The sequence below is a fragment of the Oncorhynchus masou genome, unplaced genomic scaffold, assembly GCF_036934945.1.
Source record: "Oncorhynchus masou masou isolate Uvic2021 unplaced genomic scaffold, UVic_Omas_1.1 unplaced_scaffold_659, whole genome shotgun sequence".
Classification (NCBI taxonomy): domain Eukaryota; kingdom Metazoa; phylum Chordata; class Actinopteri; order Salmoniformes; family Salmonidae; genus Oncorhynchus; species Oncorhynchus masou.
In genome coordinates, this window is record NW_027013031.1 from 213,098 (window position 1) to 229,186 (window position 16,089).

Here is a 16,089-nt window from a genome sequence, read left to right on the forward strand (position 1 = left end):
CTCCTCTCATCCCTCCTTCTCTCCTCCCTCTCTCTCCTCTCATCCCTCTCTCCCTCTCCTCCACTCATAGCCATTAACCCTCTCTCCTCCTCTCCTCCCTCTCTCCTCTCATCCCTCTCTCCCTCTCCTCCACTCATAGCCATTAACCCTCTCTCCTCCTCTCATCCCTCTCTCCTCTCATCCCTCTCTCCTCTCATCCCCCTCTCCTCTCTCCTCTCATCCCTCCTCCACTCCTCTTCAAACCCCTTATTAACCCTAGGTTAACCCTCTCTCCTTCTCTCCTCTCATCCCTCCTTCTCTCCTCTCATCCCCCTCTCCTCTCTCCTCTCATCCCTCCTTCTCTCCTCTCATCCCCCTCTCCTCTCATCCCTCTCTCCCTCTCCTCCACTCATAGCCATTAACCCTCTCTCCTTCTCTCCTCTCATCCTCCCTAATCCTTGTTAGGGTTCATCTGGGTCTGACAAACAGACTGGCTGTGAGCTCCACAATAATCTAACCTGCCTCACTCCCCAGCCTGTCTCATCCCCACACCTGTCTGAAATATGCAATAAACCCCCAAACTTCACCGCTCTCTCCATCTGTGTCCCTCCCCTACCACCATCCCTCTCTCTCTCTCCATCTCTGTCTCCCTCCCTACCTCCATCCCTCTCTCTCCATCTGTGTCCCTCCCTACCTCCATCCCTCTCTCTCCATCTTTGTATCCCTCCCTACCTCCATCCCTCTTTCTCTCCACCTGTGTCTCTTCCTACCTCCATCCCTCTCTCTCTCCATCTCTGTGTCCCTCCCTACCTCCATCCCTCTCTCTCCATCTCTGTGTCCCTCCCTACCTCCATCAGTCTCCCTCCCTACCTCCATCTCTCTCTCCCTCCAAACTTCACATCTCTACATCTGTCCCTCCCCTCCCTCCCTCCCCCCCTCCCTCCTGAACAGACAGACATAAGGTTGGGGATTGGTTACTATGGTTACTTTTCTGTTTATTTTTTCTCCCTGAATGAGTGAATCCCAACCGTCGTTAAACCTCCATAGAAACAAATGAAATCAAACTAAATGTTGAAGGTCAAATATGATGAAGACTGGACGTTGGTGGAACATAACAGATGACTGCACTCGCATGATGAGTGACCTCTGACCTGATGCCTTGAGGCTTTAGCTCAGTGGGCTACAGGACCGCGGCTCCCAGTACTGCAGTATGAGTGATCTCTGACCTGAGACCTGATGCCTTTAGCTCAGTGGGCTACAGGACCACGGCTCCCAGTACTGCAGTATGAGTGTGTTGGTAACAGTGGAGAGGTTGTTCGTTGTGTAAAGATGGAAGCAGAGTATTGTAACTGCCTGGCTACTAAACATTAATGACAAAATACTGTGTAAATAAGATTCTATTAAAGAAACTAAATTGAAAATAAAGTTGAGTTCCAACTTGTCTTTATTCTGGAGAAGAACTGGTGCAAATCATAATGGAGGGTTCATGAGAAACGCCTTAACATACACTACACATAGACATTTGTTAAAAACAAACATGCCCTGAATCTCATTGCTGATATGACATGTATAATTGAATGTTTTGTATACAGTATAAGATCTGACGTTTATTCAAATATATATTCTTCAACCTGTGTGTTTGGTTATGTTCTTTGTTAAATATGCATTTTAAATGTATCATTTAACTCCCGTATATGTTTGTATAAATGGAAAAGTTCAAGAAGAAACAAATAATGAACCGTAAGTAGGAACCTTGAGCGATGTACCTTGGTAATCAGGGGACTGACAACAACGACGGACCAGGAAGCGACATTTTAGAAATAGCAAGAAATGCAAAACGTTTATAAACTTTGAAATGCAGTCAGAATTCTAAAATTGTGTTCAACCAATATTTATCAGATTAGTCTCGTTTCGCAAGAAAGAGGGACCTTCCGTCCGCGCTAACATTGCTAGTAAGTTAAGTTAGACCATAGCGGTGTCGTCATTGTGCTCTCAGCCATGTGGGGAGAGATCGACCCTGTTCCCGAGCCCAGTCCGCCTGTCAGCGTTGAACCAGTGGCCTGCAGACAGCCAGACCCCCGGCAACCACAGCCCGATCCACAGCCCGATCCATGGCGACCACAGCCCGACCCCAGAGGAACCGGACCAGCTTCGAGCTGCTCTGAAACCGCCCACACCGAGGACGAGCCGCAGGACAACCAGGTGAGAAGCAGCAACAAGGAGGGAGATAGTGACGTAGAAACCAGATGTTACCAAAAATATTGATGACTTCGCCCCTTTCATCTGTGATGTTAATGTGTGAACTAGCTAGCTACCAACAGGCGAATGACAAGGAATTGGCGAAGACAAGTGCGCGTGTGTGTTTTCCCAGGCGGATCCCATCGGTGTGTGTGCCATGGTGGAGGTGGTGGCTGTGAGTGGTATTCAGGTGAAGAGCCAGCAGGTAGGTGAGGCAGAACTGACCGTAGCCCAGCGGAGAGAGGAGCTGCTGGGACAGTACCGGACCAAGCCCCTGGTGTTCCTGGAGCGATACCAGGTACCTCTTTTCTCGAACCCTGACAACCAGAACTGGGCTGGTCTTTCTTTTACTTATGGTCTCAGGGCACCATTGAAGATGAGACCCTGGTCTCAATTAGGTCTCTGAAGATGAGACCCTGGTCTCAGTTGGGTCTCTGAAGATGAGACCCTGGTCTCAGTTGGGTCTCTGAAGATGAGACCCTGGTCTCAATTAGGTCTCTGAAGATGAGACCCTGGTCTCAGTTGGGTCTCTGAAGATGAGACCCTGGTCTCAGTTGGGTCTCTGAAGATGAGACCCTGGTCTCAGTTGGGTCTCTGAAGATGAGACCCTGGTCTCAGTTGGGTCTCTGAAGATGAGACCCTGGTCTCAGTTGGGTTTCTGAAGATGAGACCCTGGTCTCAGTTGGGTCTCTGAAGATGAGACCCTGGTCTCAGTTGGGTCTCTGAAGATGAGACCCTGGTCTCAGTTGGGTCTCTGAAGATGAGACCCTGGTCTCAGTTGGGTCTCTGAAGATGAGACCCTGGTCTCAATTAGGTCTCTGAAGATGAGACCCTGGTCTCAGTTGGGTCTCTGAAGATGAGACCCTGGTCTCAGTTGGGTCTCTGAAGATGAGACCCTGGTCTCAGTTGGGTCTCTGAAGATGAGACCCTGGTCTCTATTGGATCTCTGAAGATGAGACCCTGGTCTCAGTTGGGTCTCTGAAGATGAGACCCTGGTCTCAGTTGGGTCTCTGAAGATGAGACCCTGGTCTCAGTTGGGTCTCTGAAGATGAGACCCTGGTCTCAGTTGGGTCTCTGAAGATGAGACCCTGGTCTCAGTTAGGTCTCTGAAGATGAGAACCTGGTCTCAGTTGGATCTCTGAAGATGAGACCCTGGTCTCAGTTGGGTCTCTGAAGATGAGACCCTGGTCTCAGTTGGGTCTCTGAAGATGAGACCCTGGTCTCAGTTGGGTCTCTGAAGATGAGACCCTGGTCTCAGTTGGGTCTCTGAAGATGAGACCCTGGTCTCAGTTGGGTCTCTGAAGATGAGACCCTGGTCTCAGTTGGGTCTCTGAAGATGAGACCCTGGTCTCAGTTGGGTCTCTGAAGATGAGACCCTGGTCTCAGTTGGGCTCCACTGATTAAATTAAAGCTTAGAAAGTTAAGTATTTTTGAAATCGATATTTTTAGACAAATTCTTTACACTTATTGTTTTTAAGACACAAATGCTTTGCCATCTCATTCACTTACTGTATTCACACAGTATCTCTGTATCTGAAACTGGCCTGAGTACAACTTGGTATTATATAGAAACTGACATATGACCAACCCCTGCTCCCCCATCACCTCTAACCCTCTGTCCCATCACCTCTGACCTCTAACCCTCTGTCCCATCACCTCTGACCTCTAACCCTCTGTCCCATCACCTCTGACCTCTAACCCTCTGTCCCATCACCTCTGACCTCTAACCCTCTGTCCCATCACCTCTGACCTCTAACCCTCTGTCCCATCACCTCTGACCTCTAACCCTCTGTCCCATCACCTTTGACCTCTAACCCTCTGTCCCATCACCTCTGACCTCTAACCCTCTGTCCCATCACCTCTGACCTCTAACCCTCTGTCCCATCACCTCTGACCTCTAACCCTCTCCCACAGACCCACCTGAAGCCACAGCACCTGTCAGTATTCTGCCATCTGACTTCTGACCCCCGGGCGCAGTACTACTGCCGGGAGGTGAGGCGGAGAGCAGCGGGACGGACCAACAGGACCCGGGTACGCAACCAACGCTACGCTGCCCTCAGGGAGCTGCAGAGGGGTGAGCCTAGCAACCAATCACAGACCCTGGTACTCAAACACTGATGCTCACCCAGGTCCAGGGTTGCCAAGCTACAGGTAATCAGCGGTGGAAAAAGACCCAATTCTCATACTGTAGTAGAGATACCTTCATAGAAAATGACTCAAGTGAAAGTCACCCAGTAAAATACTACTTGAGTAAAAGTCTAAAAGTGTTTGGTTTTAAATAGACTTAAGTATCAAAAGTAAATGCAATTGCAAAAATATATTTAAGTATAAAAAGTAAAAGTATAAATAATTTCAAATTCCTTATGAAGTAAACCAGACGGCACCAGGGGCCCACGCTAACACTCAGACATCATTTACAAACCCACGGGCACCAGGGGGCCAACACTCAGACATCATTTACAAACCAGACGGCACCAGGGGCCAACACTCAGACATCATTTACAAACCAGACGGCACCAGGGGCCCACGCCAACACTCAGACATCATTTACAAACCAGACGGCACCAGGGGCCCACGCCAACACTCAGACATCATTTACAAACCAGATGGCACCAGGGGCCCACGCAGACATCATTTACAAACCTCAGACATCATTTACAAACCAGACGGCACCAGGGGCCCACGCCAACACTCAGACATCATTTACAAACCAGACGGCACCAGGGGCCCACGCCAACACTCAGACATCATTTACAAACCAGACGGCACCAGGGGCCCACGCCAACACTCAGACATCATTTACAAACCAGACGGCACCAGGGGCCCACGCCAACACTCAGACATCATTTACAAACCAGACGGCACCAGGGGCCCACGCCAACACTCAGACATCATTTACAAACCAGACGGCACCAGGGGCCCACGCCAACACTCAGACATCATTTACAAACCAGGGGCACCAGGGGCCCACGCCAACACTCAGACATCATTTACAAACCAGACGGCACCAGGGCCAACACTCAGACATCATTTACAAACCAGACGGCCAACACTCAGACATCATTTACAAACCAGACGGCACCAGGGGCCCACGCCAACACTCAGACATCATTTACAAACCAGACGGCACCAGGGGCCCACGCCAACACTCAGACATCATTTACAAACCAGACGGCACCAGGGGCCCACGCCAACACTCAGACATCATTTACAAACCAGACGGCACCAGGGCCACGCCAACACTCAGACATCATTTACAAACCAGACGGCACCAGGGGCCCACGCCAACACTCAGACATCATTTACAAACCAGACGGCACCAGGGGCCCACGCCAACACTCAGACATCATTTACAAACCAGACGGCACCAGGGGCCCACGCCAACACTCAGACATCATTTACAAACCAGACGGCACCAGGGGCCCACGCCAACACTCAGACATCATTTACAAACCAGACGGCACCAGGGGCCCACGCCAACACTCAGACATCATTTACAAACCAGACGGCACCAGGGGCCAACACCAACACTCAGACATCATTTACAAACCAGACGGCACCAGGGGCCCACGCCAACACTCAGACATCATTTACAAACCAGACGGCACCAGGGGCCAACACTCAGACATCATTTACAAACGAAACGTGTGTTTAGTGAGTCCTCCAGATCAGAGGCAGTAGATCACCAGGGATGTTCCCTGTTTAGAGGGCCAGTACTGCAGCACGTCTCTAACCCCCCAGAGGGCCAGTACTTCAACATGTCTCTAACCCCCCCAGAGGGCCAGTACTGCAGCACGTCTCTAACCCCCCCCCAGAGAGGGCCAGTACTTCAACATGTCTCTAACCCCCAGAGGGCCAGTACTGCAGCACGTCTCTAACCCCCCCCAGAGGGCCAGTACTGCAGCACGTCTCTAACCCCCCCCAGAGGGCCAGTACTTCAACATGTCTCTAACCCCCCCCAGAGGGCCAGTACTTCAACATGTCTCTAACCCCCCCCCAGAGGGACAGTACTCAACATGTCTCTAATCCCCCAGAGGACCAGTACTTCAACATGTCTCTAACCCCTCCCCCAGAGGGCCAGTACTTCAACATGTCTCTAACCCCTCCCCCAGAGGGCCTACTTCAACATGTCTCTACCCCCCCCCCCCAGAGGGCCAGTACTTCCATGTCTCCCCAGAGGGCCAGTACTTCAACATGTCTCTAACAACCCCCCCCAGAGGGCCAGTACTTCAACACATGTCTCTAACCCCCCAGAGGGCCAGTACTTCAACATGTCTCTAACCCCCCCCCCCAGAGGGCCAGTACTTCAACATGTCTCTAACCCCCCCCAGAGGGCCAGTACTTCAACATGTCTCTAACCCCCCCCCCAGAGGGCCAGTACTTCAACATGTCTCTAACCCTTCAACATGTCTCTAACCCCCCCCCAGAGGGCCAGTACTTCAACATGTCTCTACAACCCCCCCCCCCCCCCAGAGGGCCAGTACTTCAACATGTCTCTAACCCCCCAGAGGGCCAGTACTTCAACATCTACCCCCCCCCCCCCAGAGGGCCAGTACTTCAACATGTCTCTAACCCCCCCCAGAGGGCCAGTACTTCAACATGTCTCTAACCCCTCCACCCCCAGAGGGCCAGTACTTCAACATGTCTCTAACCCCCCCCAGAGGGCCAGTACTTCAACATGTCTCTAACCCCCCCCCCAGAGGGCCAGTACTTCAACATGTCTCTAACCCCCCCCCAGAGGGCCAGTACTTCAACATGTCTCTAACCCCCCCCCAGAGGGCCAGTACTTCAACATGTCTCTAACCCCCCCCAGAGGGCCAGTACTTCAACATGTCTCTAACCCCCCCCCAGAGGGCCAGTACTTCAACATGTCTCTAACCCCCCCCCAGAGGGCCAGTACTTCAACATGTCTCTACCCCCCACCCCCCCCCCAGAGGGCCAGTACTTCAACATGTCTCTAATCCCCCCAGAGGCCCAGTACTTCAACATGTCTCTAACCCCCCCCCAGAGGGCCAGTACTTCAACATGTCTCTAACCCCCCCCCAGAGGGCCAGTACTTCAACATGTCTCTAACCCCTCCCCCAGAGGGCCAGTACTTCAACATGTCTCTAACCCCCCAGAGGGCCAGTACTTCAACATGTCTCTAACCCCCTCCCCCAGAGGGCCAGTACTTCAACATGTCTCTAACCCCTCCCCCAGAGGGGCCAGTACTTCAACATGTCTCTAACCCCTCCCCCCAGAGGGCCAGTACTTCAACATGTCTCTAACCCCTCCCCCAGAGGGCCAGTACTTCAACATGTCTCTACCCCCCCCAGAGGGCCAGTACTTCAACATGTCTCTAACCCTCCCTCCAGAGGGCCAGTACTTCAACATGTCTCTAACCCCTCCCCCCCCAGAGGGCCAGTACTTCAACATGTCTCTAACCCCTCCAGAGGGCCAGTACTTCAACATGTCTCTAACCCCCCCAGAGGGCCAGTACTTCAACATGTCTCTAACCCCCCCCCCCAGAGGGCCAGTACTTCAACATGTCTCTAACCCCCCCCCCCAGAGGGCCAGTACTTCAACATGTCTCTAACCCCTCCCCCAGAGGGCCAGTACTTCAACATGTCTCTAACCCCCCCAGAGGGCCAGTACTTCAACATGTCTCTAACCCCTCCCCCAGAGGGCCAGTACTTCAACATGTCTCTAACCCCTCCCCCCAGAGGGCCAGTACTTCAACATGTCTCTAACCCCCCAGAGGGCCAGTACTTCAACATGTCTCTAACCCCCCCCCAGAGGGCCAGTACTTCAACATGTCTCTAACCCCCTCCCCCAGAGGGCCAGTACTTCAACATGTCTCTAACCCCTCCCCCAGAGGGCCAGTACTTCAACATGTCTCTAACCCCCCAGAGGGCCAGTACTTCAACATGTCTCTAACCCCCCCAGAGGGCCAGTACTTCAACATGTCTCTAACCCCCCCCAGAGGGCCAGTACTTCAACATGTCTCTAACCCCCCAGAGGCCAGTACTTCAACATGTCTCTAACCCCTCCCCCAGAGGGCCAGTACTTCAACATGTCTCTAACCCCCCCCAGAGGGCCAGTACTTCAACATGTCTCTAACCCTCCAGAGGGCCAGTACTTCAACCCTCCCCCAGAGGGCCAGTACTTCAACATGTCTCTAACCCCTCCAGAGGGCCAGTACTTCAACATGTCTCTAACCCCCCCCCAGAGGGCCAGTACTTCAACATGTCTCTAACCCCTCCCCCAGAGGGCCAGTACTTCAACAGAGGGCCAGTACTTCAACATGTCTCTAACCCCCCCAGAGGGCCAGTACTTCAACATGTCTCTAACCCCCCCAGAGGGCCAGTACTTCAACATGTCTCTAACCCCCCCAGAGGGCCAGTACTTCAACATGTCTCTAACCCTCCCCCAGAGGGCCAGTACTTCAACTTCCAGAGGGCCAGTACTTCAACATGTCTCTACCCCCCCCCAGAGGGCCAGTACTTCAACATGTCTCTAAGCCCCCCACCAGAGGGCCAGTACTTCAACATGTCTCTAACCCCCCCCCCCAGAGGGCCAGTACTTCAACATGTCTCTAGGGGCCAGTACTTCCATGTCTCCCCCCAGAGGGCCAGTACTTCAACATGTCTCTAACCCCCAGAGGGCCAGTACTTCAACATGTCTCTAACCCCCTAACCCCCAGAGGGCCAGTACTTCAACATGTCTCTAACCCCCCAGAGGGCCAGTACTTCAACATGTCTCTAACCCCCCCCAGAGGGCCAGTACTTCAACATGTCTCTAACCCCCCCCCCAGAGGGCCAGTACTTCAACATGTCTCTAACCCCCCCCCCCCAGAGGGCCAGTACTTCAACATGTCTCTAACCCCCCAGAGGGCCAGTACTTCAACATGTCTCTAACCCCCCCCCCCAGAGGGCCAGTACTTCAACATGTCTCTAACCCCCCCCCAGAGGGCCAGTACTTCAACATGTCTCTAACCCCCCCCAGAGGGCCAGTACTTCAACATGTCTCTAACCCCCCAGAGGGCCAGTACTTCAACATGTCTCTAAGCCCCCCAGAGGGCCAGTACTTCAACATGTCTCTAACCTAGAGGGCCAGTACTTCAACATGTCTCTAACCCCCCCCCCAGAGGGCCAGTACTTCAACATGTCTCTAACCCCCCCCAGAGGGCCAGTACTTCAACATGTCTCTAACCCCCCCCAGAGGGCCAGTACTTCAACATGTCTCTAACCCCTCCCCCAGAGGGCCAGTACTTCAACATGTCTCTAACCCCCCCCAGTACTTCAACATGTCTCTAACCCCCCAGAGGGCCAGTACTTCAACATGTCTCTAACCCCCCCCAGAGGGCCAGTACTTCAACATGTCTCTAACCTCCCCCAGAGGGCCAGTACTTCAACATGTCTCTAACCCCTCCCCCAGAGGGACAGTACCTCAACATGTCTCTAACCCCCCCAGAGGGCCAGTACTTCAACATGTCTCTAACCCCTCCCCCAGAGGGCCAGTACTTCAACATGTCTCTAACCCCCCCCCCAGAGGGCCAGTCAACATGTCTCAACAGGGCCAGTACTTCAACATGTCTCTAACCCCTCCCCCAGAGGGCCAGTACTTCAACATGTCTCAAACCCCTCCCCCAGAGGGCCAGTACTTCAACATGTCTCTAACCCCCCCCAGAGGGCCAGTACTTCAACATGTCTCAAACCCCTCCCCCCAGAGGGCCAGTACTTCAACATGTCTCTAACCCCCCCCCAGAGGGCCAGTACTTCAACATGTCCCCCAGAGGGCCAGTACTTCAACATGTCTCTAACCCCTCCCCAGAGGGCCCAACATGTCTCCCCCAGAGGGCCAGTACTTCAACATGTCTCTAACCCCTCCCCCAGAGGGCCAGTACTTCAACATGTCTCTAACCCCCCCCAGAGGGCCAGTACTTCAACATGTCTCTAACCCCCCCCAGAGGGCCAGTACTTCAACATGTCCCCCCCAGAGGGCCAGTACTTCAACATGTCTCTATCCCCCAGAGGGCCAGTACTTCAACATGTCTCTAACTTCCCCCTCCCCCCAGAGGGCCAGTACTTCAACATGTCTCTAACCCCTCCCCCAGAGGGCCAGTACTTCAACATGTCTCTAACCCCCCCCCAGAGGGCCAGTACTTCAACATGTCTCTAACCCCTCCCCCAGAGGGCCAGTACTTCAACATGTCTCTAACCCCCAGAGGGCCAGTACTTCAACATGTCTCTAACCCCCAGAGGGCCAGTACTTCAACATGTCTCTAACCCCCCGCCCAGAGGGCCAGTACTTCAACATGTCTCTAACCCCTCCCCCAGAGGGCCAGTACTTCAACATGTCTCTAACCCCTCCCCCCCCAGAGGGCCAGTACTTCAACATGTCTCTAACCCCTCCCCCCCCAGAGGGCCAGTACTTCAACATGTCTCTAACCCCCCCCCAGAGGGCCAGTACTTCAACATGTCTCTAACCCCTCCCCCAGAGGGCCAGTACTTCAACATGTCTCTAACCCCTCCCCCAGAGGGCCAGTACTTCAACATGTCTCTAACCCCCCCAGAGGGCCAGTACTTCAACATGTCTCTATCCCCCCCAGAGGGACAGTACTTCAGTGAGGACCAGATGAGAAGCCGGGAGCCCCTACTGTATGAGCAATACATCGGCCAATACCTGACAGAGGAGGAGCTGCTACATCGCTCCCTCGAGGCCATGCAGGGAGGAGCAGGGGAGGAGCGGGGGCCGGGGGGAGCAGAGGGTGGGCTGGCCCACCTCCTCCTCACCTCCTACCAGGAGAGACTGATCCAGAGCCGGCTGCAGGAGGAGCAGGACAGGGAGGAGAACGCACTGGAGGAGGAGGAGGGGGAGGAGGGTAAGACACAGCATCACCAGACGTGCGTTCAACAAGGGAAATAGTTTGCCAACATTCACTACAGTTGACTAACAGTTTGAGAAGGTAGTCTGTGCGATGTGGCCGTGTAGTTAGAATAGCAACGTAATGTGGCCATGTAGTTAGAATAGCAACGTAATGTGGCCATGTAGTTAGAATAGCAACGTAATGTAATGTGGTCATGTAGTTAGAATAGCAACGTAATGTAATGTGGCCATGTAGTTAGAATAGCAACGTAATGTAATGTGGCCATGTAGTTAGAATAGCAACGTAATGTGGCCATGTAGTTAGAATAGCAACGTAATGTAATGTGGCCGTGTAGTTAGAATAGCAACGTAATGTAATGTGGCCATGTAGTTAGAATAGCAACGTAATGTAATGTGGCCTTGTAGTTAGAATAGCAACGTAATGTAATGTGGCCATGTAGTTAGAATAGCAACGTAATGTAATGTGGCCATGTAGTTAGAATAGCAACGTAATGTAATGTGGCCATGTAGTTAGAATAGCAACGTAATGTAATGTGGCAGTGTAGTTAGAATAGCAACGTAATGTAATGTGGCCATGTAGTTAGAATAGCAACGTAATGTAATGTGGCCATGTAGTTAGAATAGCAACGTAATGTAATGTGGCCATGTAGTTAGAATAGCAACGTAATGTAATGTGGCCATGTAGTTAGAATAGCAACGTAATGTAATGTGGCCATGTAGTTAGAATAGCAACGTAATGTGGCCATGTAGTTAGAATAGCAACGTAATGTAATGTGGCCATGTAGTTAGAATAGCAACGTAATGTAATGTGGCCATGTAGTTAGAATAGCAACGTAATGTGGCCATGTAGGTAGAATAGCAACGTAATGTGGTACTGTGTCTCACGGTACTGTGTTGTCCTCTTCAGATCACGTCTCACGGTACTGTGTTGACCTCTTCAGATCACGTCTCTGTGTCTCACGGTACTGTGTTGACCTCTTCAGATCACGTCTCTGTGTCTCACGGTACTGTGTTGACCTCTTCAGATCACGTCTCTGTGTCTCACGGTACTGTGTTGTCCTCTTCAGATCACATCTCACGGTACTGTGTTGACCTCTTCAGATCACGTCTCACGGTACTGTGTTGACCTCTTCAGATCACGTCTCACGGTACTGTGTTGTCCTCTTCAGATCACGTCTCACGGTACTGTGTTATCCTCTTCAGATCACGTCTCTGTGTCTCACGGTACTGTGTTGTCCTCTTCAGATCACGTCTCACGGTACTGTGTTATCCTCTTCAGATCACGTCTCTGTGTCTCACGGTACTGTGTTGACCTCTTCAGATCACATCTCACGGTACTGTGTTGTCCTCTTCAGATCACGTCTCTGTGTCTCACGGTACTGTGTTGACCTCTTCAGATCACGTCTCACGGTACTGTGTTGACATCTTCAGATCGCGTCTCTCTGTCTCACGTTACTGTGTTGTCCTCTTCAGATCACGTCTCTTTGTCTCACGGTACTGTGTTGACGTCTTCAGATCACGTCTCACGGTACTGTGTTGTCCTCTTCAGATCACGTCTCACGGTACTGTGTTGACCTCTTCAGATCACGTCTCACGGTACTGTGTTGACCTCTTCAGATCACGTCTCACGGTACTGTGTTGACCTCTTCAGATCACGTCTCACGGTACTGTGTTGACCTCTTCAGATCACGTCTCACGGTACTATGTTGACCTCTTCAGATCACATCTCACGGTACTGTGTTGTCCTCTTCAGATCACGTCTCTGTGTCTCACTGTACTGTGTTGACCTCTTCAGATCCCGTCTCACGGTACTGTGTTGACCTCTTCAGATCACGTCTCACGGTACTGTGTTGTCTTCTTCAGATCACGTCTCATGGTACTGTGTTGTCCTCTTCAGATCACGTCTCACGGTACTGTGTTGTCCTCTTCAGATCACGTCTCACGGTACTCTGTTGTCCTCTTCAGATCACGTCTCTGTGTCTCACGGTACTGTGTTGTCCTCTTCAGATCACGTCTCACGGTACTGTGTTGTCCTCTTCAGATCACGTCTCTGTGTCTCACGGTACTGTGTTGTCCTCTTCAGATCACATCTCACGGTACTGTGTTGACCTCTTCAGATCACGTCTCACGGTACTGTGTTGTCCTCTTCAGATCACGTCTCTGTGTCTCACGGTACTGTGTTGACCTCTTCAGATCACGTCTCACGGTACTGTGTTGACCTCTTCAGATCACGTCTCTGTGTCTCACGGTACTGTGTTGACCTCTTCAGATCACGTCTCACGGTACTGTGTTGACATCTTCAGATCACGTCTCTGTGTCTCACGGTACTGTGTTGACCTCTTCAGATCACGTCTCTGTGTCTCACGGTACTGTGTTGTCCTCTTCAGATCACGTCTCTGTGTCTCACGGTACTGTGTTGACCTCTTCAGATCACGTCTCACGGTACTGTGTTGTCGTCTTCAGATCACGTCTCACGGTACTGTGTTGACCTCTTCAGATCACGTCTCATGGTACTGTGTTGACATCTTCAGATCACGTCTCACGGTACTGTGTTGACCTCTTCAGATCACATCTCACGGTACTGTGTTGTCCTCTTCAGATCACGTCTCTGTGTCTCACTGTACTGTGTTGACCTCTTCAGATCCCGTCTCACGGTACTGTGTTGACCTCTTCAGATCACGTCTCACGGTACTGTGTTGACCTCTTCAGATCACGTCTCTGTGTCTCACGGTACTGTGTTGTCCTCTTCAGATCACGTCTCACGGTACTGTGTTGTCCTCTTCAGATCACGTCTCTGTGTCTCACGGTACTGTGTTGTCCTCTTCAGATCACGTCTCTGTGTCTCACGGTACTGTGTTGACCTCTTCAGATCACGTCTCTGTGTCTCACGGTACTGTGTTGTCCTCTTCAGATCACGTCTCTTTGTCTCACGGTACTGTGTTGACGTCTTCAGATCACGTCTCACGGTACTGTGTTGTCGTCTTCAGATCACGTCTCACGGTACTGTGTTGACCTCTTCAGATCACGTCTCACGGTACTGTGTTGACATCTTCAGATCACGTCTCTGTGTCTCACGGTACTGTGTTGACCTCTTCAGATCACGTCTCTGTGTCTCACGGTACTGTGTTGTCCTCTTCAGATCACGTCTCTTTGTCTCACGGTACTGTGTTGACGTCTTCAGATCACGTCTCACGGTACTGTGTTGACCTCTTCAGATCACGTCTCATGGTACTGTGTTGACATCTTCAGATCACGTCTCACGGTACTGTGTTGACCTCTTCAGATCACATCTCACGGTACTGTGTTGTCCTCTTCAGATCACGTCTCTGTGTCTCACTGTACTGTGTTGACCTCTTCAGATCCCGTCTCACGGTACTGTGTTGACCTCTTCAGATCACGTCTCACGGTACTCTGTTGTCCTCTTCAGATCACGTCTCTGTGTCTCACGGTACTGTGTTGTCCTCTTCAGATCACGTCTCACGGTACTGTGTTGTCCTCTTCAGATCACGTCTCTGTGTCTCACGGTACTGTGTTGACCTCTTCAGATCACGTCTCTGTGTCTCACGGTACTGTGTTGACCTCTTCAGATCACGTCTCTGTGTCTCACGGTACTGTGTTGTCCTCTTCAGATCACGTCTCTTTGTCTCACGGTACTGTGTTGACGTCTTCAGATCACGTCTCACGGTACTGTGTTGTCGTCTTCAGATCACGTCTCACGGTACTGTGTTGACCTCTTCAGATCACGTCTCACGGTACTGTGTTGACATCTTCAGATCACGTCTCTGTGTCTCACGGTACTGTGTTGACCTCTTCAGATCACGTCTCTGTGTCTCACGGTACTGTGTTGTCCTCTTCAGATCACGTCTCTTTGTCTCACGGTACTGTGTTGACGTCTTCAGATCACGTCTCACGGTACTGTGTTGTCGTCTTCAGATCACGTCTCACGGTACTGTGTTGACCTCTTCAGATCACGTCTCACGGTACTGTGTTGACATCTTCAGATCACGTCTCACGGTACTGTCTTGACCTCTTCAGATCACGTCTCACGGTACTCTGTTGTCCTCTTCAGATCACGTCTCTGTGTCTCACGGTACTGTGTTGTCCTCTTCAGATCACGTCTCATGGTACTGTGTTGACCTCTTCAGATCACGTCTCACGGTACTGTGTTGTCCTCTTCAGATCACGTCTCACGGTACTCTGTTGTCCTCTTCAGATCACGTCTCTGTGTCTCACGGTACTGTGTTGATCACATCTCACGGTCTGTGTTTCTTTAGATCACGTCTCACGGTACTGTGTTGTCCTCTGTTCACGGTACTGTGTTGACCTCTTCACGTCTCACGGTACTGTGTTGTCCTCTTCAGATCACAGTACTGTGTTGTCCTCTGTGTCTCACGGTACTGTGTTGACCTCTTCAGATCACGTCTGTGTCTCACGGTACTGTGTTGTCCTCTTCAGATCACGTCTCACGGTACTGTGTTGACCTCTTCAGATCACGTCTCACGGTACTGTGTTGACCTCTTCAGATCACGTCTCTGTGTCTCACGGTACTGTGTTGTCCTCTTCAGATCACGTCTCTTTGTCTCACGGTACTGTGTTGTCCTCTTCAGATCACGTCTCACGGTACTGTGTTGTCGTCTTCAGATCACGTCTCACGGTACTGTGTTGACCTCTTCAGATCACGTCTCACGGTACTGTGTTGACATCTTCAGATCACGTCTCTGTGTCTCACGGTACTGTGTTGACCTCTTCAGATCACGTCTCTGTGTCTCACGGTACTGTGTTGTCCTCTTCAGATCACGTCTCTTTGTCTCACGGTACTGTGTTGACGTCTTCAGATCACGTCTCACGGTACTGTGTTGTCGTCTTCAGATCACGTCTCACGGTACTGTGTTGACCTCTTCAGATCACGTCTCACGGTACTGTGTTGACATCTTCAGATCACGTCTCACGGTACTGTCTTGACCTCTTCAGATCACGTCTCACGGTACTCTGTTGTCCTCTTCA

At 51.6% G+C, this 16,089-nt stretch overlaps 2 protein-coding genes across 2 annotated transcripts in view; both read left to right on the forward strand.

Moving 5' to 3' along the window:
• The window catches only part of LOC135536747 (E3 ubiquitin-protein ligase SMURF1-like), a 47,858-nt gene extending 47,690 nt beyond the window's left edge, over positions 1-168 (forward strand). The window contains 1 exon segment of the mRNA XM_064962998.1: positions 1-168. This exon segment is cut by the window's left edge and continues 864 nt beyond it. The gene's annotated coding sequence lies outside the window, so the exon portion shown is untranslated.
• A 1,599-nt stretch (positions 169-1,767) lies between these two features.
• LOC135536739 (coiled-coil domain-containing protein 97-like) overlaps positions 1,768-16,089 on the forward strand; it is a 33,783-nt gene continuing 19,461 nt past the window's right edge. The window contains exons 1-4 of the mRNA XM_064962991.1: positions 1,768-2,181; positions 2,351-2,515; positions 4,132-4,291; positions 10,808-11,080. Of these exons, the coding sequence (XP_064819063.1) occupies positions 1,978-2,181; positions 2,351-2,515; positions 4,132-4,291; positions 10,808-11,080 (802 nt within the window). The 5' untranslated portion in view covers positions 1,768-1,977. The remainder of the gene's footprint in view (positions 2,182-2,350; positions 2,516-4,131; positions 4,292-10,807; positions 11,081-16,089) is intronic.